The sequence below is a fragment of the Ochotona princeps genome, chromosome 3, assembly GCF_030435755.1.
Source record: "Ochotona princeps isolate mOchPri1 chromosome 3, mOchPri1.hap1, whole genome shotgun sequence".
Lineage (NCBI taxonomy): Eukaryota > Metazoa > Chordata > Mammalia > Lagomorpha > Ochotonidae > Ochotona > Ochotona princeps.
In genome coordinates this window covers 85,026,034-85,050,916 of record NC_080834.1, presented here as the reverse complement: position 1 = coordinate 85,050,916, position 24,883 = coordinate 85,026,034, and the positions used below count along the sequence as shown (strand labels likewise).

Below are 24,883 nucleotides of genomic sequence, written 5' to 3'. Positions count from 1 at the left end.
TTTTTGTTAAATGTTAAATCGTTTAGCACAGTAAATCAGTGCATAGTATGTCATTTCATTCTTTTGAGTTTCTTGCGTGTTTCATTAGATGTCTGCAGAGTTGCTGCCCTTTTCTTTATAGCAGTCTGTTTAATTCTCAGTATGAGTAGAGCTTTTTGAGCTTTAAATCTAAGCGGAACTCAACGGGCCTGGTTGGCAGATGCAATGAACATCAAGAAATCATCTTGCTATGGAAACATAAATTTTTTTCTTCTCCCTATTTGAAAGATCTTTCCTTTTGATGCCAGTTTTCTTCCTTATTTAAACAAGCTCAACAATTTGAAAGGAAAAAGCAATAGTAAGGACTTCAAAATGGCAGAGAAATTTGAAAGTCTCATGAACATTCATGGTTTTGACCTGGGCTCTAGATACATGGACTTAAAACCACTGGGTTGTGGAGGCAACAGTTTGGTGTTTTCTGCTTTAGATAATGACTGTGACAAGAGAGTAGCCATCAAGAAAATTGTCCTTATGGATCCCCAGAGTGTTAAATATGCTCTACATGAAATCAAAACTATTAGAAGACTTGACCATGATAACGTTGTGAAAGTGTTTAAAATTCTTGGTCCCAGTGGAAGCCAATTAACAGACAATGTGGGCTCTCTTACTGAACTAAACAGTGTTTACATTGTTCAGGAGTACATGGAGACAGACTTGGTCAACGGGCTGGAGCAGGGCCCATTACTGGAAGAGCATGCCTGGCTTTCCATGCATCAGCTGCTACATGGGCTCAAGTATATTCATTCTGCAAATGTACTGCATAGAGATCTCAAGCCAGCTAATCTTTTCATTAATACTGAAAACTTGGTGCTGAAGATAGGTGACTGACCTTGCACGAATCATGGATCCATATTATTTCCATAAGGGTCATCTTTCTGAAGGATTGGTTACTAAATGGTATAGATCTCCACATCTTTTGCCTTCTCCTAATAATTATACTAAAGTCATTGACATGAGGGCTGCAGGCTGCATCTCTGCTGAAATGCTGACTGGTAAAACCCGCTTCACAGGTGCACATGAACTTGAACAGATGTAACCGATTTTAGAATCTATTCCTGTTGTACCTGAGGAAGATCGTCAGAAGCGTCTCAGTGTGATTCCAGTTTACATTTAAAATGACATGAATGAGCCACACAAACCTCTAACTCAACTGCTTCCGGGAATGAGTCAAGAACTACTGGATTTCCTGGAACAAATTCTGACATTTAGCCCCATGGATCAGCTGACAGCAGAAGAAGCACTCTCCCATCCATACATGAACATATGCTCATTTCTAATGGGTGAGCCTATTTCAAATCATCTCTTTCATATTAAATATGAAGCTGACGATATTTTGCTTATGGATGAAACTCAGTCACATTTATAACTGGGAAAGTTACCATGATTGTCAGTTTTTGGAGCATGATTGGTCTATACATAACAACTTTTATAATGATGAAGTGTAGCTTGACCCAAGAGCTCTGATGACGCTGAAGAAGAAGTACAAGTCGATCCTCAAAAATATTTGGATGGAGTTTGGGAAAAGTACCTGGAGGATCCAGATTTTGATGCCAATTATTCTACTGAGCCATGTTGGTAGTACCCAGATCATCATGAAAACAAATATTGTGACCTGAAGTGTAGCCATACTTATAACCACAAATGAGGTCATCCTCCTATTTAGATAACTTAGTTTGGAAATAAAGTGAAGTTAATCATTACTATGAACCCAAGCTTATTATAGATCTTTCCACTTAGAAAGAGCAGAGCAAAGAATAATCTGGTAAGAAAGGCAAGTCAAAATGTGAAAGGAATGGATTAGTTAAAGCCCAGATAGCTCTAGAGGAAGCGTCACAGCAACTGGCTGAGAAAGAAAGGGAAAAGCACCAGGGATTTGATTTGACTCCTTTATTGCAGAAACTATTCAACTTAGTTCACAATATGAGCCTACTGCTGTTGTTGATAAATTAAATGACTTGAATAGCTCAGTGTCCCAACTAGAATTGAAAAGTTTGACCTCAAAGTCGGTAAGCCGAGAGAAACAGGAAAAAGGAATGGCAAATTTGGCTCAGCTAGAAGCCTTGTACCAGTCTTCTTGGGACAGCCAGTTTGTGAGTGGCGGGGAGGACTGTTTTCTCATCAAGTTGAGAAAGAAAACACTTGCACCAGCTACTTGGATAAATTCTGTAGCAGGAAAGAAGATACTGAAATGCTAGAAGCTGAGCCGGTAGAAGAGGGGAAGCTTGGGTGAGGGCATGAGGAGGGATTTCTCAGCCACAGTGGTGAGTTCCTTTTTAACAAACAGCTGGAATCCATAGGCATCCCACAGTTTCACAGCCTGGTTGGCTTGCCTGTGATGTCTATACAGACCACATTAACCCCTTCAGCTATGAAATCTTCCCCTCAGATTCCTCATAAAACAAACACCAGCATTCTGAAGCATCTGAACTAAAACACTTAGCAGACATATCTTTTTGTATTCTTCATGAAATGTGTTTTGCTTTATTTTATTACTAGTGTTTTACTTGAATCAGATGGTGTCATTTAGTAAGGGTTTTTATTAGTTCTCAGTTTTTAAAATCCAGACTTTTCTCTACATGTGAGAGTTTTCGTTTTAATTGGCATGTCGTTTGCACACAAAATAAAGAATAGAGCAAATTCAGGAGGAGATAAAAGAAATGCACTAAGACAAGTAAACATTCTCTCAAAGAACAATGATCTGTTTGCAGGAAACAAATCTTGCCTTGAAAGTTACACAGTGAGATTGTACATAATTGCATGAAAATATCTATTTTTTTCCTAAAACATGTTTTATTCATACGTATTTTCAAGTTATTTTATGCTGTACACATTTCTTAAACACATGATACCAATAGCAACTGGAAGTGAATGCTGAATTTGGTACACATGAGTTACCTACCTAAGGGTAACAAGAGTGTGGGGCAAAGCATCCTGCTCCCCACCCCCATAGCGCTTCACAGTCTGCGCTTCTGTTCAGCCAGTGTTTAGTCAGCTCCTAGGAAGCCTCGGTCACCGCCTGTTAATGTTCTGTTATTCAGTCTTCAGAGTGAAGTTTTACTACATCACAACTGTGTTCATTTTAGCAAATCATTATATTTTCTGTATTTAATTATAAAAGTTAACTCAGCTTTAAAATTTTATTTGCAAATACACTTTCTTCATTTGGCACTATGGTTTGTTGCCTACCTCGCTGAATATATGCCAGCTTATCCTAAGGCTGTCCACGTACTTAAACAATTTAATTAACTGTTTAAGTGCTCACTGTGTATAGGAATTTGCATTTTGGAGGTGCTTGATCTATCTACAAAGAAAAATTAGGAATTAATTATAAAATGCAATTGTCTTTTTTTTAAAAAAAGAAACTGTAATGTTAGGCTTGTCTGCATGGAAGTAATTAAGATACATCATTACTGTAGTTTAAAAGTTGTACATGGTAAGACATTTTGTTTTTACTGAATGATCTATTCCTCATCCCAAGGCAAGTATGGATAAAACTAGGTTAAATGTAAAAAATAAATAAATAAATACATGAAAGCTCAACCATAACTTTTACACATCAGCAACGACCTCACTCTTGAAAATGCAACTGTCACTTGAGCGAAATCTCCTGCCCTTTGCAGAAGGCCATTTGGTCCATTTGGTGGCACATAAAGAGGGCCAGGGCCTAGGGCTAGTGGCACTGGAAATGAACAGAAGGGGGTCAGTTTGGAAGATGCTTTGTAGAAATTAATGCTAACATTTATATAGATAATAAAAAGATGCCCTCAAGGATTTGTTCAAATGTGGATTCTGTATAACACTTCCACACAAAGACTACTACACATGATTAAGGTACTGAAGAGGAATTGATAGAGAGGTCCTGCCACACATTAGGAATGTGTGATTACTTCTGAAAGAACTGAAAATCCAATTTCCTATCTCTACAGACTGAAGATTGCTTCTGTATTTTGGGGGATAGTCTTATGGGTTTGGGGAGGAAATGTACAAATAAGAAGTGGTATCACTACTCCCATCAGTGTAAAGGTAGTTTGATGAGTGCGACAGAACCTACTTTTCAATCTCCTGCTCTCTGAAGGCCCACTCCTTCCTCTCCATTGCATTCATCATCTTCCTCCTCTTCTCAAACTGGGAGGTGTCACTGAGCGCAGGGAGTGTGGCCTCCCATGCTCGCTTCTCACGGGCTCGTTCAATCATCTCCACCTCAGCCTGGCCTGCCGGGAGACCTCGACCTGGAGAATGGAACAGCACACCTTAGAAACAGCGGACAACCCCGTACCTCCCAGGACATATGGAAAGTTTACGACAGAATACCATGATATTGGGGGACACGATCCAGATGTGCCTCTCAGCTGTATCATCAACATCCTACACTACCTCTTGTAACTGTGACATAACTCTTCATAGTCACACATATGACGGAAAGTATTTAAATGACTACCTGAAAGTCATACCTCAGAATGCCATGCACTAGGAAAAAAATCTGTACTTTGAAGCACATTTATCAAAATCCTGAAAGATATGGAATTTGTTGGACCAAAGTAGGAAAATGTAATTTTTAAAATAATAGGTAACAGAAAAACTATTAGCTGAAAATCAGTCTCACGTTTTTGTCCTCCAAAATGAATACACAATGTAGGCTATCCTTCACCCCAACTACAAAGAGTTCAAAGACACAAAGACCTCCAAGTCAGATAGATAGGGTAGGCCAATGGGAGTGCCTCCTGACCAGTTTAGAGACTCTGGGTAAGACCCAATCCCATTTGTGCCTCCCTAGAGCAAGGTCTGGGCACCCAGTTGCACTCAGATGAGATATCCTTGGTTTACTGCATCAACTTTCTGGGGTAAAAAGTGGGAAAGGAGGTGCCTGATAGAGCAAGTTTCCCCTGGATCACTGAATCCCAGTGAAGCAACCTGTGTTTTATTTTCATGAAAAACAAAAAAATTAAACAGAAAAGCAGAAAAGTACAGAGAAATACATGAGTCAATTTCTATCAAATACAATAAGCTACTTTTAAAAGTTTTGCTTTGTTTGAAATCTTGGTAATGTTCACACTCAGCAAGGAAATACATAAATTCGCATGTCTTGTTTCTAAAATTGGGATATTATAGGAAAGACTAAACTCTTCTGTACTTGACCCCCTTGTTTTAATCCCCTTCCCAGAGGAAATCATAAGAAAGTTTTTGGTGGGTTTAGTATCAATTTATCTTTTGAAACTTTTATACAGTTGTATTAAGAAGTAAAGCCATCTACATAATAGCAATGACTAATATAAAGATGCTGATTGATAGATAAGCATAGTTATATTTGGAATAAGGATTTGATTTGCTTAAAGGTATATATTATCTGCGGGAGAAATACATTTAAGCTTGAGTTTTTCATTCATAAACATGTTATAAACTTCTCTTTATCAAATCTTTATGTGCTTAAAGAATAGTTTATAATTTTCTCCCAAAATATTTCACATGTGTACCTATTAAGTCATTCCTTCAGTACCATTAATCTGTTGCTATCATGAATTTTTTTTCAATATTTTTTCTAATTGGATGTTGTTCTTACATAAGACAGCTACTTTGTATGTGGACTGCATCATCAGTTGATGTTGAACTCTGTTCTTAGTGCTAACTTATTTTCCCTTTTCTCTTTTAAAAATTTATTTTTTATTGGAAAGTCAGATTTACTGAGAGAAGGAGAGACAGAGAGAAATATCTTCTGTCGACTGGTTCATTCCCCAAATGATTGCAAGGGCCTGAGCTCAGCTGATCTGAAGCCAGGAACCAGGAACTTCTTTTGGGTCTCCCATGTAGGTGCAGGGTCCCAAGGCTTTAGGCTGCCTACCACTGCTTTCCCAGAACACCAACAGTGAGCTAGTAGGGAAGTGGAGCAGCCAGGATATGAACCAACACCCATATGGGACCCCAGGCATGCAAGGGGAGGATTTAGCCACTAGACTATTGCACCAGATCCAATTTATTTTCCAAATGAGAACATTGTTTGAAAATACATTTGCTACTACTTTCCAATTATTATACCTTGTATTTCTCAACCAGGGTGTGAATGCCTAATTGAGTTGACACTGTTGGACAGGACTGCCCCATGAGGTATCATGGATGTTCCGTACGCACACCAGAGTATCCCCCATTGTTTGCGCTAACTGCCAGAGTGCTTGGGAATGTCTGGACTAGGATTGTTATTCCTATACAGCAGTGGTGATGAGGGTATCATTGTCTTTGTGCTTTACGGTGAAGCTCCTAGGGTTTCCCCTCAGGATTACCTTCACGGAAGGTTAGGGTGGATACTCCTAACTAAGTGGCCAGCTTTCTTCTGCTCTTGATTGATTGGTAGTTTGTTTTATGAATGAATACTGGATATTATCAAATATTTTTCTCTACACCCAGCGAAGCATTTTTCCTATATTTTCTAATCAAAGAGTAAATCACAATGGCTGATTTTCTAATATTAAAACAAATCTTTTGATGAAACTACTTGATTATGATTATCCTTTTAAAATACAGCAAGAGTTTATATTAAGCATATTATTTAGAATTTCTGTTTATTTACTGAAATTTGTGATCAGTTTATAATTTTCCTTTTTTTTTTTTTAAAAAGATTTATTCCTTTTAATATGAAAGGCATATTTACAGGGAGAAGAGACAGAGAAGAAAAGATCTTCCATCTGCTGATTCACTCCCCAAATGGCTGCAATGGCTGTTAAGCCAATCTGAAGCCAGGAGCCAGAAGTCTCTTCCAGGTCTTCCACATGGGTCAGGGTTCCAAAAACTTGGGCCATCCTCTACTGCTTTCCCAGGCCACATTCAGGAGCTGGGTGGAAAGTGGAACATCGAGAATACGAATCAGTTCCCATATGGGATTCGAGCCCTTGCAGGTGGAGGATTAGCTGGTTGAGCCACAGCACCAGTCTCTATAATTTTCTATTCTTAGCTTTCTTTCTTACTACTTTTCTTGGTTTTAAGATAAAGATTATCCTACCCTCATAAATGGATAAATTAACAACTATTCTCTCTTTCTTTACTGAAAGGATTTTTATAAGACAGAGATAATTTGCTCCTGGAAAAAGTGATAAACTTACTTGTAAAACTGCTTCAGACCCACACTCTTAAAGAGAAATTTTCTTCTTTTTACCAAGCCAATTTCTATAGTTATTATCCTATTCAGGTTTACTACCTTTCTTCTTAAAATCAGCCTGGCAATTCATATTTTCTTTAAAAATGGCATAATTGATATAAGCTATTAAGTACAGGGTAAAAGATAGTCATCATAATTTTCCAATGGTTCCTCGTCTGCTTTCTCTGTCATTATGTTCATCTTCCAATTCTAATTCCCTTTATTGCATCTTCTGTCCTTTTTGTTGTTGCTCGCAATACAAGGTTAGGCTATAGTATTCATCCTTATGCAAGAAATTACACCACGGTCCTAATAACTTACTTATTTTGCCCTTTCAATGTCATAAATCATTAACTCTGATTATTAACTTTAGTAGCAACATGAGAAGACTAAGCAAGTTAAAATAATAAAGCACTTGGAATTGATCTTGGCAATAATTACTAAATTCTTCCCCTGTAATGATTACAATGTCTCCTTTCTTGCTGTTATTTTTTAAATTTGTCCTTATGTAAGCCTTTTGTTGATTCATAATATATGCAAAAAAGTGCAAAAATGAACATTCAATATAACTACCACCTAGATTAAAGAATGGAATGTTACCAGTTGTAAATTGCCCATCAGATGCTTTTCATATTCTAACTGTCTAAGGATAATTACCATCCTCATATGTAAGGTATTTTGCTTCAAGTTTCATGCAAATGAAATATCAATACAGACATCCTTTGGTAACTTACTTCCTTTGCTTTACCATTGTATATATGAGCTTCACTCACATGGCCACACGTAATCACACTTTCATTCTCATTACTATATAACATTTTGCTCTATTAATTTACTCTATTTAATCCACCCATTCTATTGATGATGGCTATTTGGGCTGTTTCAATCTAGATTTACTATGAGTAGTGTTCGTTTGAACACTTTTTGTATAGGTCTTTTGACAAACACACATATCACTTCTGGTAATAGAATTACAGAATCATTTTTCTTTGCTATATAGTTAAGGGAATATATAGATTGTAGGTATGAGAACATTGCATAAATCAATTGGCTTAATCCTTTAAAATAGCTTATGAGATACTTTTATTATATATAAGATGTCCTTGCTTCAATTTCATTCCTTAATAATAGTAGATATATGATAATAATTCTTAGAATTATCGTAAGCTTAGGCTTTCCAAATTCTTAGCTATTATCTTTTTTTGCATTGTTTCTCTACTATTCTTTCTAGTATCAATTTCTAGAACATAAAATTCTATCTCCCAAGTCTCTTCCTTTCATCCTGTTTTAGTTCTGTAATTGCATTCTGGAATATAATTTTGTTTTTCTTACATCTGTCAGTCATTCATGTCTTCCTTTGGGAAATGTCTATGTAGATATTTACTCATTTTTAAGTATTTGTTTTCTTATTATTAATTAATTTTAGTTCCTGGTATATTTTGGATATCCTCTTGTCAATGTGTAATTTGCAAATATTTTCTCCCAATCTGCACATTACACCCTCACTCTGCAAACCATTGTTGCCTGTATTCCTAACATTTCCAGGAACTCGGTAGCATGCATGGTTATCATTATTGTCATCTGCCAGCATTCAAGGGAACAACCAACTTACCCCAACAAAGAGTAGCCAGGGTCAAGAGTTCAGGGATCGTGTCCTGACATACGACATACTCCGGAGAGTATGGATCAGTCTGAACATCAGCATCCCGGTAGTCAGTCTGAGTACTCACAGTATACTTTGAAGTGCTGGGTAAGTACTTAGAAGAAGTGGGAGAATAACCATATGCTTCTGTCCTACAAGAGTAAAATTCCAGTTTTAAAAATGAAACTTGATGTTATCACTTAAAAATAGAAACGAGTACTTGAGCTTCGCAAGTCTATAACCCCTTATATGTTGAGAGGTACATGTTAATGAAACCAAGATTAAGCCTCCAAAAGTTTGAGAAAATCACCTTCTTATTCTCCCTTGTGCCAAGAAACTGAGGAGGAAAAATACCTCAGGCTGCCGAGCAAGGCTGTAGTATAGATCTACAAAAGGATGGATTCTGTAAAAATGTTAGGTAGCACTTGTGGACTTGTGCTCAAAACTGCTGTGTTCCCTGATGACCTTTTTTCTCTGCTGTCAGTCCTGACTATTTTCCTCTAGAACAACAGGAACAGGGAGAAAAGGGAAGAGGGGAGGAGAGGAAAGAGGGGAGGGGAAGGGAGGAGAGGGGAGGGGAGGAGAGGGGACGAAAGAGAAGAGGAGAGGAGAGGAGAGGGAAGAGGAGGAGAGGGGAGAGGAAGAAAAGAAGAGAGGAGAGGAGATGGAGGGGAGGGGAAGGGAGGAGAGGAGAGGAGAGGAGAGGAGAGGAGAGGAGAGGAGAGGAGAGGAGAGGAGAGGAGAAGAAAGAAGAGGAGAAGAGAGGAGAGGAGAGGGGAGGGGAGAGGAGCGGAGGGGAGGAGAGGAGAGGAGAGGAAGCCAGGCTTTTTCTGGTTAAATGATTCAATAATTAATGGTAGGATCACACACTGATACGTAGAAAAGCTATCCCATCTTTTACATAAAAGTTAGTTTTATATCTTCTTAAGAATACAATATAAAAATGAAACTATAAAAGTACTGATAATAAGTGTACGCAAATATTAATATCATCTTTGAATGAAGGTTATTTTATGCCTGGCTCTAAAGCCAGAAACTATGAAAGGAAATGAATCTATTTGAGGTTAAGTTTAAAACATATGTGCCTCGTCCTTGCCTGCTTCCAACTTTGGGTCCCCACCCCCTCTCGTAATAACCATCAGGAGCGCTCCAGAAACCCCTCAAAACAAACAAACAAACAAACAAACAAACAAAACAGGAATAGATAGACAGAGAACAACAAGGAAAGCTTAGAACCAGACAGGAAACGGTCAGCGGGGATGCACTTATACCTCACTGGGTGGGACACAAAGATTAGTTACTCCTAACTGGGGTATGGAAGATTTCTCTGCACACCCCTCCTAAACATGCTCACCTAAACTGTTGACATATATCCTGTTAGAATTATAGAGTTAGACCACCTGAAAAACAGCCAGGTTCAGCGAAATCATGCGGCATGAGACAGCTGAATAGCAATCTAAGCCATTTTAAGGTGTATAGAATACGGTTGAATGTAAACCAAAATTGAAATGTCTATGAAGAAGTCACAGGTTGTGGTTGAGAACCTGCATTTTCCTATTAACATAATGTTTAATCAATACCATGTCAATTAATGCCATAATGTTGTAAATGGTTGGAAATATTATGTTGGGACTTTTAATTGATTGGAATGATACTCTGCCGGCTCTACCTTCAGACCAGAGATGGTCTCACCAAGAAACTATTGAACTTACCAGGACAATAAGATGCTGGACTTTATGCTTGGTAAATACAAACAATGAAAGAATGTCAACTGAATTTGAACTATGGAAATGCAACAAGGTGGAGCAATCCATCGTGGGGGGAGGGTTTTGGGAGGAGCGGGGGGAATCCCAGTGCATAAAAAAATGTATCACATAATGCAATGTAATTAGTTTAAAAAAAAAAAGGAAATGCAATAAAAATAAATGTTAAAAAAAAATAAAACATATGTGCCTCAAAATATCACAAACCAACTCAAAAAGTAAGTTTCAAACTTGGAAATTGGTTAATGATATACAAATATAAATATATGATAAAAAGTTTAAAACAGCCTTTCATATTTAAAAAAAATTGTGAATAAATAGAACAGTTGAATACTCCACAGAAAATGGGAAAGGACAATTCAGAAACCAAAAATTGTAACTTCTGTATGATCATTTGTCTCCACTAAAAAATACCTACGTCAGTCTAACTTTATAAAGAACAATGGTTTGTTTAGCTCTCAGTTTTGAAAGCTCATGGCCACAGCACTGGCATCAGTGCAGCTCTGATAAGGACCCTCGTGGTTGTATCACCTCACAAAAGAAGTACACACGTGTATGTGCCTGTCTGGTCTCACTGCTTCTTCTGATAAGGTCAGGGTTCAGTGATGCTGCTACTGACCCTATGTAATCCTAATCAGTTCCTAAAGACCTTCCCTCCAAACACCACAGCTGGGTGATACTTCCACCCTCATAACAGGGATTAAATTCTAACACATGGAGTTTTCAGGGATACTAAACCTATATCAACTTCCTTTTTGTTCCCCCTTTAAGGATTTATTTATTCGTTTGTTTGTTTTTAGGGGTGAAGGAGAGAGAGAGAGAATCTGTTCCCTGGTTTACCCTCCAAATGACTGCAATAACTGAGCTGGCCCAGGACAAAGCCAGCAACCAGGAACTCCATCTGGGTCTCCATACAGGAACAGGGACTCAGGTACTTGGGCACCTTCACCTGCACCTTCCTAGGCACATTAGTAGGAAACTGGATCAGAAACAGAGAAGCCAGAACTGGAATCTGCACTCCCGTAGGGGAAGCAAGCATCCTAAACAGAGGTTTAGCTTGCTGCACCATCATGCCTGCTCCAACATGAAAGGGTGGCAGACAGACCTAGTAATTAAAGCAGTTAGGACAAAAAGATCATATAAGCAAAAACTTACAAGGTTAAATGTATGTCTCTAGCATTGATGAAATTGTCAACAGGCAAATATTTTCAAAAACTGTTAATGAAAATACAAGTAGGTCAAACCTAATTGACTAGTAATTTACCAGTATATATCAAAGCTTTAAAATAGCCTTTTCTGGGCCCAGCACAGTGGCCTAATGGTTAAAGTCCTCACCTTGAAAGCACTGGAATCCCATATGGGTGCTGGTTCTAATCCCGGCTGCTCCACTTTCCATCCAGCTCCCTGCTTGTGGCCTGGGAAAACAATCCAGGACGGCACAAACCCTTGAGACCTTGCAACCATGTGGGAGACCTGGATGGAAGTTCCTGGCTCCTGGCTCCGGATCGGTGCAGCACTGGCCATTGGGGAGTGAATCATTGGACAGAAGATCTGTCTCTCCTCCTCTCTGTATATCTGACTTGCAATAAAAATAAATAAATCTTTCTTTTTTAAAAAAAGCCTTTCCCATAGCAATTATGCTTCTAGAGATTTGTTCTTGTAAGCCACTGGACAAGTGTACAATGATACACAGTCTTCCTTAGGTATGTGTTGGGGATTGGGTCTAGGATCTCTCATGGACACGAAAGTGCCATTCTCATAAGAAAAAATGGCATAGCATTTGCACAAAAACTACATAATCCTCCCTTATGCTTTAAATCACCTCTAGATTATAATACATAATATAATGAAAATGCTGTAAGAGTTGATATACTGCATTTTTTGGGAAAAATGAAAGCAAAACATCTGTGTATGTTTCATATAGACTTAACTTTTTCAAGATTTTTTTAAAACTGCAGTTGGTTCAATCAACAGATTTGGAAACTGCAGATATGGAAGGCCAACTGCAGATCCTTTAATATACATATTAGAATATATACATATATATGCATATATATACAGTAGGCATGTATGTATATGTGAAAACATGATCATAAAGTCATAAGAGTAAAAACTTAGAAATGTAATTGATCACCATCAAGAGAATTTATATATGTACATTTATATACAGCACACTTAGGGTATTTATGTAGTAGATGCAATTTATATTTACAAGCATTCAAAAATATCCATGATTCATTATAAAGTAGAAAAAAGAGCAATATTAAGTAGTATGCATAGGATCATGTTTTTATGGTTTTAAAAACTGTTTTTATGCATAGGTGTTTACACAGTAAAATAACGATTATAATTATTTCCACGTAGTAGAATTATAGGGAGAGGGCTCGGCAGCGTGGCCTAGTGGCTAAGGTCCTCGCCTTGATCCCATATGGCTGCTGGTTCTAATCCCGGCAGCTCCACTTCCTCTCTATCTCTCCTCCTCTCAGTATATCTGACTTTGTAATAAAAATAAAAAAAAAATAAAAAAAAAAAGAATTATAGGGAGAATAATTTTTATGTTTATAATTTTCTGAATTTTCTCAGATGCATGTATTACTTTTAAAACAGAAAATAAAATGGTCATTTTCATTGGAAGAAAATGTTTCTTCCTAGTTGGTAAAACAGTTGATTGCAGTACGTGAATAACTAGAGAGGTTTGCATTCTGAAAGCAGAGGCAATAGGAGGCATTTATCTTTGAGCATATCATATACATATAAGTTAATTGCAGCTAAGAAAAATACATTTCAGATCAATTAGAAAGAAGCACTTACCTGGAAGTTCAGCCTGTAACTGAACTTTAAATAGATTTCAATGCTGAATTCTAGAAATTATCCAAAGAACCTATAGGGATGCACCTATCTCTAAGCTCCCCCTTTTGCTCACACAAAGTACTGCACAGTCCCTGGATAAACTGACACTTCACAGAGCTGATTCATCTGGGAAGAGCAGGAGATCTGTTTTAAAGATATGAGTCCTTAAAGAATCAAGGGGGGGCAGGCACTCAGCCCTAAGGTGAAGACACTGCCTGGAGCATCTGTTTGCACAGTGCCAGGAAGCTGGAATCAAGAGAAAATCGCGACTTGCACCCAAGCACTGCAATTTGGTATCTGGGGTTAATGTGCGTCCTGGGAAGCAGCAGATTCAAGCACTTGGGTCCCAGCCACCATGTGTAAGACCCAGATAGAGTTCCTGGATCCCAGCTTTGGCCTGGCCCAGACTGACTGTAATTTGGGGGGAGAACCAGCAAACAGAAGATCTTCCTCCATATACCTATCGAATAATTTAAAAAATGTAAAGATCAAGGAAAGAGTGGGACAACAATTGGCATTTACCAAAAGTATTTAAGACACTTGATAACATACATTTTCCCATTGAAAAGAAACTATGTTCCTGTTAAAGCATGATTGAAAGCCCAGCCCTAAATAACTTCCTACATAGAAATCTGAGACACAGGATGGGCACTGGGTTTGAGATGCTCAGTCCCATATAGAGTTCCTGGCTCAAGTCCTGGCTTTTCCACTTTCTGTAAAACTTCCTGCTAATGCACATTCTGGAAGGCATCTGATAATGTCTCTAACACTTCGGCTGCTGTCATTCACACATTGAATTGCTGGCTGTTACTTTGGTCTCTCCCAATCTTGACCTTGGCTGCTCCAAACACCTAGAGAATAAACCAGTGAATAAAGACCTCTGTCACTCTTTCTCCTCAGTGCCTTTCAACCAAGAAGAAAGAAATCTAAGACCTTAAGAAAACTTTTTTTTTCTAACCATTCTGTGAATACCTTTGACTTTTTTCCATCAACACAAGAAAGAATAGAGCAAAAATTAGATTTTTAAAGTAATGCTCTACTTCATCTTTCATCTTCCTTAGAACTAAAGACAGGGAGCTGCATTTTTATCCTTGTCCTTTACTTCCTTCTCATCTTGGTTCACTCCTTTGTGAGGCCAAAACCCTGCTTTGTCTTTGAGTGTCACATTGCTTTGTGTAGACGGAATGACTATTAAGCTCTGAATTCTAGCATACAAAAACATTTCATAATCAAAGAGGTTTCTTGACAAAATGCTGAAAAATTGACTCTGAATACATTTGTGATTCAGGGAAGCAGAAGAGGGTTCCTGAGGTACCTTTGAGGTTGCTTTTATTTTCGTTGTTGTTTTTATACTTATTGCTACGGACTAAATGTGTACACTCCAAAATTCATGTTGAAACACAATCCCTGATTGGTGATAGTAAGGGGTTGGGCCTTTTAGGGAAGTGATTCATTCATGATAGCTCCAGTACCTTATGACAGGAATGGAGGGAAAACTAACCCAGTTCCTTTAAGAGGACACAGTATTCCTTCCTCCCACTATGCGAGCACACAGTAAGAGCACCCTCACCAGACACCTAACACTAGCTTCCTGTCTGAACTGGGAGAAAGACATTTGTATTATTTGTAAATTACCTCATCTGTAGTATTTTATTATAGCAACACAGATTAAAACGATGCAGATTATGAATATACTGTACACTTACATATGAACATATGCAATCTTTCTGTAACAAAAATTACAAACAAAATAATTGAACCTCCAAATGCCTTATGCTTTAGCTATCCTTTTTTTTTGTTTCGTTTTTTCACTTTTAAAATGTTGCCATGGCCCACTAGAAGAGATAATACTTTCTAGCAGTTTATGGTCCACAGTTTGAAAAGTAGCTATGAGGAGTATATTCTAGAAGCAAATATGGAAGCAAAGAATAACTACAAACAAACTGACAAAAGTTTTAAAATAATAGTTACTTACGTGTCTGTTGCAAAAACAACATTTAAAGACGTTTGTTGAAAAAATGGGAGGAAAGGCCTGGAAGAAAAAGAAACCAGAAATGTGAAATGTGACTTTCACACTGGGAGCACTCAAAACTCTTTTCCAACTCTGATATTCATCCCTTAAAATCAATAAGCACAAGCCCCACATATCAGAAATTCTCAAACTTTGGCATATATACAGATATACTAAGGGTGGTACAAATTTCCATTTAAAATGCCCAGGTGTGACCAGAGACTTGGTCAATGTAGATCTGAATCAGTAGATCCACGAGAACTCCAACATTTTCTCTGCACATGGTAAACAAGCCCCATTCTGAGAGGCAGTAACTTCTCAAATTCCCTACAGTTCCCCAAACCTAGGAATTGGATACACTTAGTTAAGAATGGAGAAAAACTACATCACAAAATTTCCATTTACAGGCTGCTCATTTAGAGGTCACCTGTGACACCTGCTTCCCGTATGAGCACTGATTTGAGTCCCAGGTGCTCCACTGACCTCTATCTCCCTGCTTCTCTGTAACTCCGCTTTTCAAATAATGAAGTCTTTGGACAACATGTACATATGTAAATAATAAAGATGTGAACTAGAATTTTCTATTCTCAAGTAAGTTTAGACAGCACCATCCAGATTGCCTTCTGGAGGCTGGTGTGGTGGCTCAACCAGCTAATCCTCCACCTGCAAGCACTAGTATCCCATGGGGGTGCTGGATTGTGTCCCAGCTGCTCCACTTCCAATCCATCTCCTGGCTTGCAGTCTCCCAGAGCAGTAGAGGATGGCCCAAGTCCTTGTGAATCCATGTGAGAGACCCAGAGAAGGTTCTTGGTTCCTGGCTTTGGACTGGCTCAACTCTGGCCATTGAGGCCATTTGAGAAGTGAACCAGTGGATGGAAGATCTTTCTCTGTCTCTTCTCTAAATAAATCTCCATCACAAGAAAAAAAAAATAAATCTTTTTAAAAAAATGCTTTCTTAACTCAGGTGAGACCTTTAGTCAATTCCCATCTTATTTTCATTTGATCTGAATACATGCTCATCACATGAATGTTAAACAAACAAAATAAAGTGACTCTTTTAGCCATGCTGGGTTTGGTGACATTCACAGAGGGCAGAGGTTGTTCATCTGAGCACTTTTACCTAATTTTCCACATCAAAAGTATGGCTTTGTGGTATTCCTGCTATGTCTCATTTCATCAGATTAAGTGTAAAAGATGAAAATAGTGACATCATTTCCTTTTCAGATACGTAAGTGGCAATTTTACTCAGTAACCTCTGGAGTACCTCAGGCCTTGTAAGACTCCTAGTTCTGCCACTGACTGGCTTACACGACCCTGAGAAATTTACTTCTCCTGTCTGTCTCAGCCTCATTTTTGGTAAAATGGTAATAACATATGAGGAGATCATTAAAAAGTTTATGGAAAATATGTATTATGGGAAAAAAAGGCATGAATTTCAAAAATGTTTTATGCCAAAATAAACTTATCTGTTAACTCCATTTTCTATGAACTTCTTGAAGTGTCCATTTGTCTCATTTCTACTATGAAGATTGGACAATGCATATTTACAGCACTTCAAACGATGCCTGGCAATGCGTGAACTTAAAAATCTTAGCTGTATTGTCATCATAAAGAGATTCTCTAGTATCATGAGGCTCAAGTGTTCATGAACTACTTTCTACCTGTCAAAGTATTTATAGCGATTCTTTCCAGTAACATCAGGATCCTCATAAGTTTCTTTTGGCAGCTGGAAAGAAGGATGCATTCTAAAAAGAACCAAGAAAAAAAAACATTATTGAAGTCTAAAACATCACTTCCACATGATGTCTATAAAGTGTTGAGATACACAAAGTATCTTATATTAAAAACAAAATATTCTATCCCATGCACCTGATTAGCCTGCTTCTTAAACTGAATATGATTATTTCCCCAAAGCAGGAAACTAAGATCCAGTAAAAAGAAATGAGAATTGTGAAAAGTATAGACTTATGAACCATCTCAACTATAAATGCCCAATTTTAATTAAACTCAGATGAGAATAACAAAGTTTTAAGACAATTATAAATGTCAAGGCTGAAAGATGTAATTATTTTTAATTTAGCAAATTTAAACTTTAATTAAAAGGTGAATGATTTTAAGAGATTCATCTTTAAAGGTACTCTGCCTGCAAGAGTCCAAAACATTAGCAGAAAAGAACAATTTCTAGATGGACCAAAGGACAAATGCAGTCAGCCCCTACTCTGATGAGAAATTGTCATTTAATACCGATCTCTCACCTCTCCACCTTCTGAGAGCACCTACTGCTCCATCAGCCTACAACTGTTGTTCACAAATCAAGCTTGTTTGGCTCAAAGGGGTAGAGAGACAGAATTTGACCTATGTATAACACTTCAGCTTTACACCTTCCAGTCATGCAGAATAAATAAATAAAAACTCTCAAAAACAGATTAATTTAAAACATGAGTAGTTTCAGGAGCGGAATCCATCCAATACTTACACGGCAAGCCGCCAGAGGGCTTCTTTGTGCTTTTCCTCATGTCCCTTCCATTCCCGACTGATGAATGGTGGGACAGGATCTGATTTGCTCAAATATAGAGAATAACTTGGATAATGGTTCAGGCTGCTGAACATGGCTCTAAACCTTGGAATTTTCCTCTAATGTTAGAAAATGGAAACAAGGAGGAAAAGAACAAAATTATGCCAGCAGATTTTCTAAAGCTATAATACTTATAATATTATAATGACAAACTTTTTATAAAAAGATACAAAACAACATATATAGGAGCCATCATTGTTGAGAAGTGGGTAAAGCTGCCACCTGCAACACTGGCATCCCATATGGGCACTGGTTTAAGTCCTGGCTGTTCCACTTCTGATCCAGCTCCCTGCGAATGGCCTGGGAAGGGCAGTGGAAATTGGCAAAGTATTTGGACCTCTGTAATCCATGGGTTAGACCCAGAAGAAGCCGTGGCTTCAGCCTGCCCCAGCCTTAATTGTTGCGGCCATTTGAGGAATAAATTAGTAGAGAATTTCTCTCTCTCTCTCTCCCCCCCCCTTCACTTCCTTCCTCCCTCCTTCTCTCCCTCCATCTCCTTCTCTCTCTGTAACTCAACTTTTAGAATAAGTAAATATATAGCATAGGAAGAAGACTTATTATACACAAAATATCTCTAATAAAAGAATGTCAAACTGACAATAATGAGTGTTTCTGTGTTGGCATAAGTCTAGAATGTACTTCATACCATACGTGTTTTTGTACCACTTGAATTCTTTTAAAACAAGCATATATGACTTTTCCAGTTGAAACAAATCAGCTTATGGGCCCTTTACTCAGTATTATCTCATTAACCTTCACAATGGGTTACCATTGATGATGAGTAAGATGCCTTGTCCCCTAGCAATAATGGTAAAGTAATTGCTGCAGAACCTACAATCCAGTCGATCTGATCTAGTAATCCGAACTAGATGCTATATTTGGTTTCATTAGTTGAATTAGACTTACCAGTCGACTTCGAAGCATCATGGCTTGGATATTTGCTTGTGCATGTTCTTTCTTACTTGACACGGTAAACAATGGATCTGCAAAATAAACAATAAAATTACAAAAGGGATAGATTGCATCTACTCCTAGGCTGAGAATAATGCCAAAGCAATGCAATTTCTTTACTGGAACACAAATTACAAAGTTTAGATATTATATACTACAAAGAAGTTCATGGCCCTGCTACTCTACCACATCTACCAATGAGAGTCTGTTAAATGCCTTTCTTCTCTGTGTATTCAAAGTTAGCTTACAGAATTGGAAAATATAGAGAAAGCCTCGCATGTTCTCAAGGACAGCACTCCAAACACCCTCTTTTCTCCCATGAACACATCTCTTTCTGGGCCTAGATAGTCTAAGAACTATTTGCAGAGAAAAGATTTTGGGTCTGGCACAGTAACTTAGAGGCTAAAGTCCTTGCCTTGCATGCACTGGGATCCCAAATGGGTACCATTTCTAATTCCGGCGGCCTCACTTCCCATCCAAATTCCTGCTTGTAGCCCAGGAAAGCAGTCGAGGACGGCTCAAAGCCTTGGGACCCTGTACCCACGTGGGAGACCCAGAAGAGGTTCCTGGTTCCTGGCGTCAGAATTGTGCAGCTCTGGCCACTGTGGCCGCTTGGGAAGCAAATCAACAGATGGAAGATCTTCCTCTCTTTCTTTTCTCCTCTCTGTATATCTGACTTTTCAATAAAAATAAATCTTTTAAAAAAAAAAGAAAAGAAAAAATTTTGAGTAAGCGAGAGAAACAGTCAATTAGGTACAATCTCCTATGTTCAGTAAATCAGGAAGATGCCACAGCAGGAGCACTGAGAATTGACAAGCATGGTAAGAAAAATGTTTAATGAGAGATATTTCTTTTCTAACAAGAAATAAAGAAAGTCGACTTCTTTTTTGGGGGGGGAATTTATCCCTTATGTTTATAAGCATCCTGATGATAGGATTAAGTCATTTCTCCAAGGGCCCAGCATGATAGTGTAGCGGCTAAAGTCCTTGCCTTGAATGTGTCTGGAACCCATATGGGCGCCGGTTCTAATCCCGGCAGCTCCACTTCCCATCCAGCTCCCTGCTTGTGGCCTGGGAAAGCAGTCGAGGACGGCCCAAAGCCTTGAGACCCTGCAGCCGCGTGAGAGACCTGGAAAAGCTCTTGGCTTCTGGCTTTGGATCAGCTCAGTTCTGTCTGTTGTGGCCAGTTGGGGAATAAAACACTGGACAGAAGATCTTCCTCTCTGTTTCTCCTCCTCTCTGTATATCTGCTTTTTCAATAAAAATAAAATAAGATTAAAAAAAGTTATTTATCCAAATTCCATGAAAGTGACTTGTTGTTATAAGTATCTGCTTATTAGGCATAGAATGATAAATTGAGTTTATGGTTGATTATACCATTCTTTAAAATTGATCAGTTTTACATCAAACTCACAAGCAGTCTTCAGACACAGACTGTATTTCCTAAATAGACTGACATCTAAGGACCTGACCCAGTAGTCTAGGCAACTTGCTCATATCTGTTTCCCAACGGAGATTCATAAATCAATGCTGTTTTGAATTTGGATAATGTCAGTCAATTTGTGAAACCTAGCAATGACATAGTTACCAAGCAAAAGCCATCTAGTGGCTGTGGACATTGGATAGTTCATCAAGGTTGGAAGGCTGCATGAGGCTCAGGCTGTCTTTAATCTTTCATCTGTTATCAACTAGCCATGAGCACATACAATTTCAAGAAAAAAAGGTATGCACCAAATAAACTATCTTTTCATTCCATTTTCCACGAACTTTTTTTGAAATACCTTCATACTATGTTCTGAATGAAGCAGAATAAGCCAGGGAAAGAGAAAATAGGTGAGAGAAAATCCCTGGGAGGAGTGATCACACTAAGCTTCCAGGCAAAGGGTAAAGGAGTTTGGAAACATATTTGTGTTTGTCCTATTGATGTTATATGCTGCCACCATAGCTGTTTTGGTAAGCCAGGAATTTCTTCCAAGGCAAGTTGACTCGTTGGTTGGCAAAAAACTGATCTAATTTCTTCATTAAATTTTTGGCTAAGAGAGAGGAAGACTCGATTCAATTGATGGTGAGTTTGGGATTAAAAGATCATAAGTGATGGGCTTTCCATCAAAAGAAGATGGAAATACAGGCATAGAAAGAATCCTAGATTTGCCAAATAAAATTCAGAATATTTAAACTTGAGCTTTAAATAATAACATCTTAGTAAATCTTAAGTATTGCATAGAATGAAAAATGCATAGGAAAACTATATTAGTTCTGTTTCCCAAATCCACACTTATCTGCATAGCTTGCATTTTTATTTTCTAAGTCTTTCAACTCTAACAGAAGAAAAAAAAACACATAAGGTACAAAAAGAGAGCAGGGACTCACAGAACCTTAGCTATGAACCTTCCTGTCCAGGTCTCCAGGCTATCCTTTGTTCCCTGGTCTCAAACAGCTAAAAAACCACCTGCTTTATTGAAATCACCCAAACCTGGGCCGGGTTGCAATGTTCACCAGCTCATACAAGGCCAGATGCAAGGCCAGACTTCGCTGGGACCTGGCCTAAAACCCAATGGCATGTATGAGAACTGGGTCTGGGAGAGGATCAAATGGAGGAACTTGGGAAACTCCCCTGGTGAGTCATAGCTCCCACTGGTGAACATGTGGTCCAGACCTGGGGGTCGGACAAGGTGTGCAAAGTAGCTCCAATGGCTGGCCAATGTGTGAATTGGTAATGGAACAGGATGTACTGGGCAGAACTGAGCAAACCTTAACCCAAGAGCAAAACTAGAAACTAGGATGGAGCACAGGTCATCCTGAGCTAGGCTCTTGCACCTACCGGTCTGTGTGAGCCAGGGATGCTAAGTCACAGTGTCTAAGGCAGGGATCGGTACAGGTGAGGGGCTGAGACAAGCTGAGTCAGAGTAACCACTGGCATGCATGATCTATGGCCGGGAACAGGCCCGGTTGGGGAACTAAGGGGACACACTAGCTGGGTTGAGGTTCCCACCAAGGGGCGCGTGTGCTGGAATGGGGGCTGCTTTCTGATCAGGATACAGTTGCAGTGTCCCTTGGCACAAGTGTGGACTGGGACTGGATGCACTGAGCTGGGCCAGACCCCAACAACTTCTTGTGTTCTGGAGGACCAGGGTAGATGTGGGACGGACTAGGCTAGGTCTCAACCCCTACTGAGCCACGTATGAGCCGTATGTGGGTATGGACGAGCCATGGCTGGACTGAAACATCCAACAGTAAGGACCAGTTTGGGGTTGAAGGCCAGTCAGGAAAAACCACCGTTCCTGCTACGACAGGAGGTGAACTGAGTAGGGCTGGCTCATGGACCCCCTGGTATGCGCAAAATCTGGCATTAGGAGAGTTTCTGATGGAGCAGCCTGGGCAACTCCTCTAGCAGAATACAGACCCAGCAGGAAAGCGCAAAAAACATGATAGGAAACAGCCCAGAGCAGGCCATGGAGAGTGTTTCACTGGCACACATTTGGCATGGGTCAGGGACAGACCAGGCTGAATCAGTTCACATCAACCACTGGCAAATCCAAGCACCGGAACAGAGTGCGGGTTGAGCCAGGTTCGGTCGCAACAAAAACCAGTGCACAATACAGAATGCCAAGGTGAGGTTGCCTGTACTGGATGTGACCACAGTGCCCAACCAGCACGCGTGAGAACCAGGAAGGGAGGGGGCAGAGTCGGCAGGGGGAATATGGGGGGGCTCCCTTGCTGGACAGCTACTCCCACTGTAGAGAGTGAGCTGGGATGGGGGCAGACCAGACTAAGCAGGGCTACAACACCTGTGCGCCTCATGTGTCCTTGATCAGGGAAAAGCCAGGCTGGGCTGATTATTCCTACTGGTGCAAACAAAATTCGAGTGGGTGAGGGTTGTTTGGGCTTAGCCACAGCATCAGCTGGCAGAAGCTGGCACTAGGGGCTAGTTCTGTCAAGTCTAACCACAGAACCACCCGAAGAGTGCATAATCCGGGAGTGGGAGAGGCCTGGGAGGGAAATAGTGGGCTCCTCCCTCTTGGGATACCACTACCACTGGAGGGCATGAAAACTAGGACAGGGGCTGGGGTGGCTAGACAGAGAGACACTCAACAACATCCGTGAGGGCTGGATAGTTGAGCTGGTTAGATGGAACTAAGCTTTAATACCCATTGACATGTATGAGAGCCAAAATGGGATGTGGGACAGACTGGACTAGTCTGCTACACATACTGGCAAATAGGGTAGGGGGCAGGGTTAATTGTGGGTTGCTCCGACTAGGCTGCAGCTCCCACTGGTTTATGCGAGGGCCGAGTATGTGCTGGGCAGAACCAGGCTGGACTGCAACACCCATTGGTTCCAGTGGAAGTCAGGGATGAAAACAGAACCAACCCAGCAATTGCAACCACCAGCTGATTGGGGCGATGGACTGTGCTGGGCCTGGAACTTGCTAGTACATACAAGAATCTGGTCTGGGAACACCTCAGACAAAGTTTCTTTGGGAATCTCCCCAATCAAACTGCCGGACTCAGAACCCTAACCATGAAAAGAAAGAAGACAGAATAAGTTAATCAACCACCTCAGCTATATGTTGGCAGTGAAAAACTGGGCAAGTAGAGACTCTATGATGAACTATGTCAAATAATGGATTCTTCAACTACCTCAACGTGCTTGGAGTGGCGAGATTGGCAGCGATTCATAACTGGTGAGCTATCAAAACCACATGAGCAAGAATCTCGGAGCATGCCTCACATCCAGGACCTGGGGAAACTGGGTGGGGCTTCTCCCTTAAAACTCCCTTTACCTCAGATACATGAAGGAAACAATATGGAAATAATAGTCTTACCCACTTTCCTATAGCCCTTGAATCTTTTTACCATAATTAACTATGTAAAGATTGTCAAAAATATAATAAAAATGGAAAAACAAACAAACAAACAAAAAGAAACCATCCAAACCTTCGTTTGGTGTATTCTGGATGGATTTTCCTTCTTTATAAGGGACAGGGATACATTTAAGAATTCCTCTATGGAAGAGACACTTAGGGGCAAAAGACAGAGTGAAAATGTTTTGCCCATCTTTATCAGACATTTACCCCTATTCCCAAACCACCTTTGTGTGGGGAGAGTTGTGGTGGCAAGTTTACATGAATTTATTATGATTTATCCTATAAGATGAAACCAAGGGTGAATTAAAAAAAAACCCAAGGGCAGAATGTGTAAGTAATCATTGAACAGTGCACCATGCAGGAAAAGGTTGTACAGAGTCACACCAGAAGAGACTGGAATCCCTGATGTGATACAATGTGCTTAAAAGTCACACAAGATTCAGGAGGTGGGTGGGAAGTGCAATGGCTCAATTGGCTAATCCTCTTCCTACAAGTGCCAGCATCCCATATGGGCACCAGTTCATATCCCAACTGCTTCACTTCAGATCCAGCTCCCTGCTTATTACTTAGAAAAGCAGCAGAGAATGGCCCAAAGCCTTGGACCCCTGCACCCATGTGGGAGACCTGGAGAAAGCTTGTGGCTTCAGATCTGCTCAGCTTCAGCTCCAGCCATTGCAGCCACTTGGGGAGTGAGCCAGCAGATGGAAGATCTTTCTCCTGGTCTTGCCTCTGTAAATCTGCTTTCCAATAAAAATAAGTAAATCATTGAAAAGAAAGAAAGACTCAAGTGAGGAGCTTTGGGTGACTGAGGGCAAAACTGAAAACACAATCATATTTAAATGATTGCAATTTCTGTAACAGTAAACACAATAATGTTTAATGAACATTAAACACACAACTATAGATACCATCCATTGGAAGAGGCCAAGAAGATTATAAAAATACTTAGAATAGAAATCTTAACTCCCCAAGAGATACACAAGAAAGTCCATATTTGACCCAAAAAGGAATCAGTGGATCTGGTTTACAAAGGTTCTGATGACTAAAATAAGTTTAAAGGAAA

The 24,883-nt window shown here is 39.5% G+C and overlaps 1 protein-coding gene and 1 pseudogene across 1 annotated transcript in view; one reads left to right on the top strand and one right to left on the bottom strand.

Moving 5' to 3' along the window:
- Positions 1–24,883, bottom strand: part of CFAP91 (cilia and flagella associated protein 91) — a 52,848-nt gene that overhangs the window by 27,291 nt on the left and 674 nt on the right. The window contains exons 2-7 of the mRNA XM_004577876.3: positions 18,910–18,986; positions 17,905–18,062; positions 17,090–17,173; positions 15,393–15,449; positions 8,775–8,956; positions 4,091–4,268 (exon numbers count right to left, since the gene is read on the bottom strand). Of these exons, the coding sequence (XP_004577933.2) occupies positions 4,091–4,268; positions 8,775–8,956; positions 15,393–15,449; positions 17,090–17,173; positions 17,905–18,062; positions 18,910–18,986 (736 nt within the window). The remainder of the gene's footprint in view (positions 1–4,090; positions 4,269–8,774; positions 8,957–15,392; positions 15,450–17,089; positions 17,174–17,904; positions 18,063–18,909; positions 18,987–24,883) is intronic.
- Positions 352–1,182, top strand: LOC105941920 (mitogen-activated protein kinase 6-like; annotated as a pseudogene).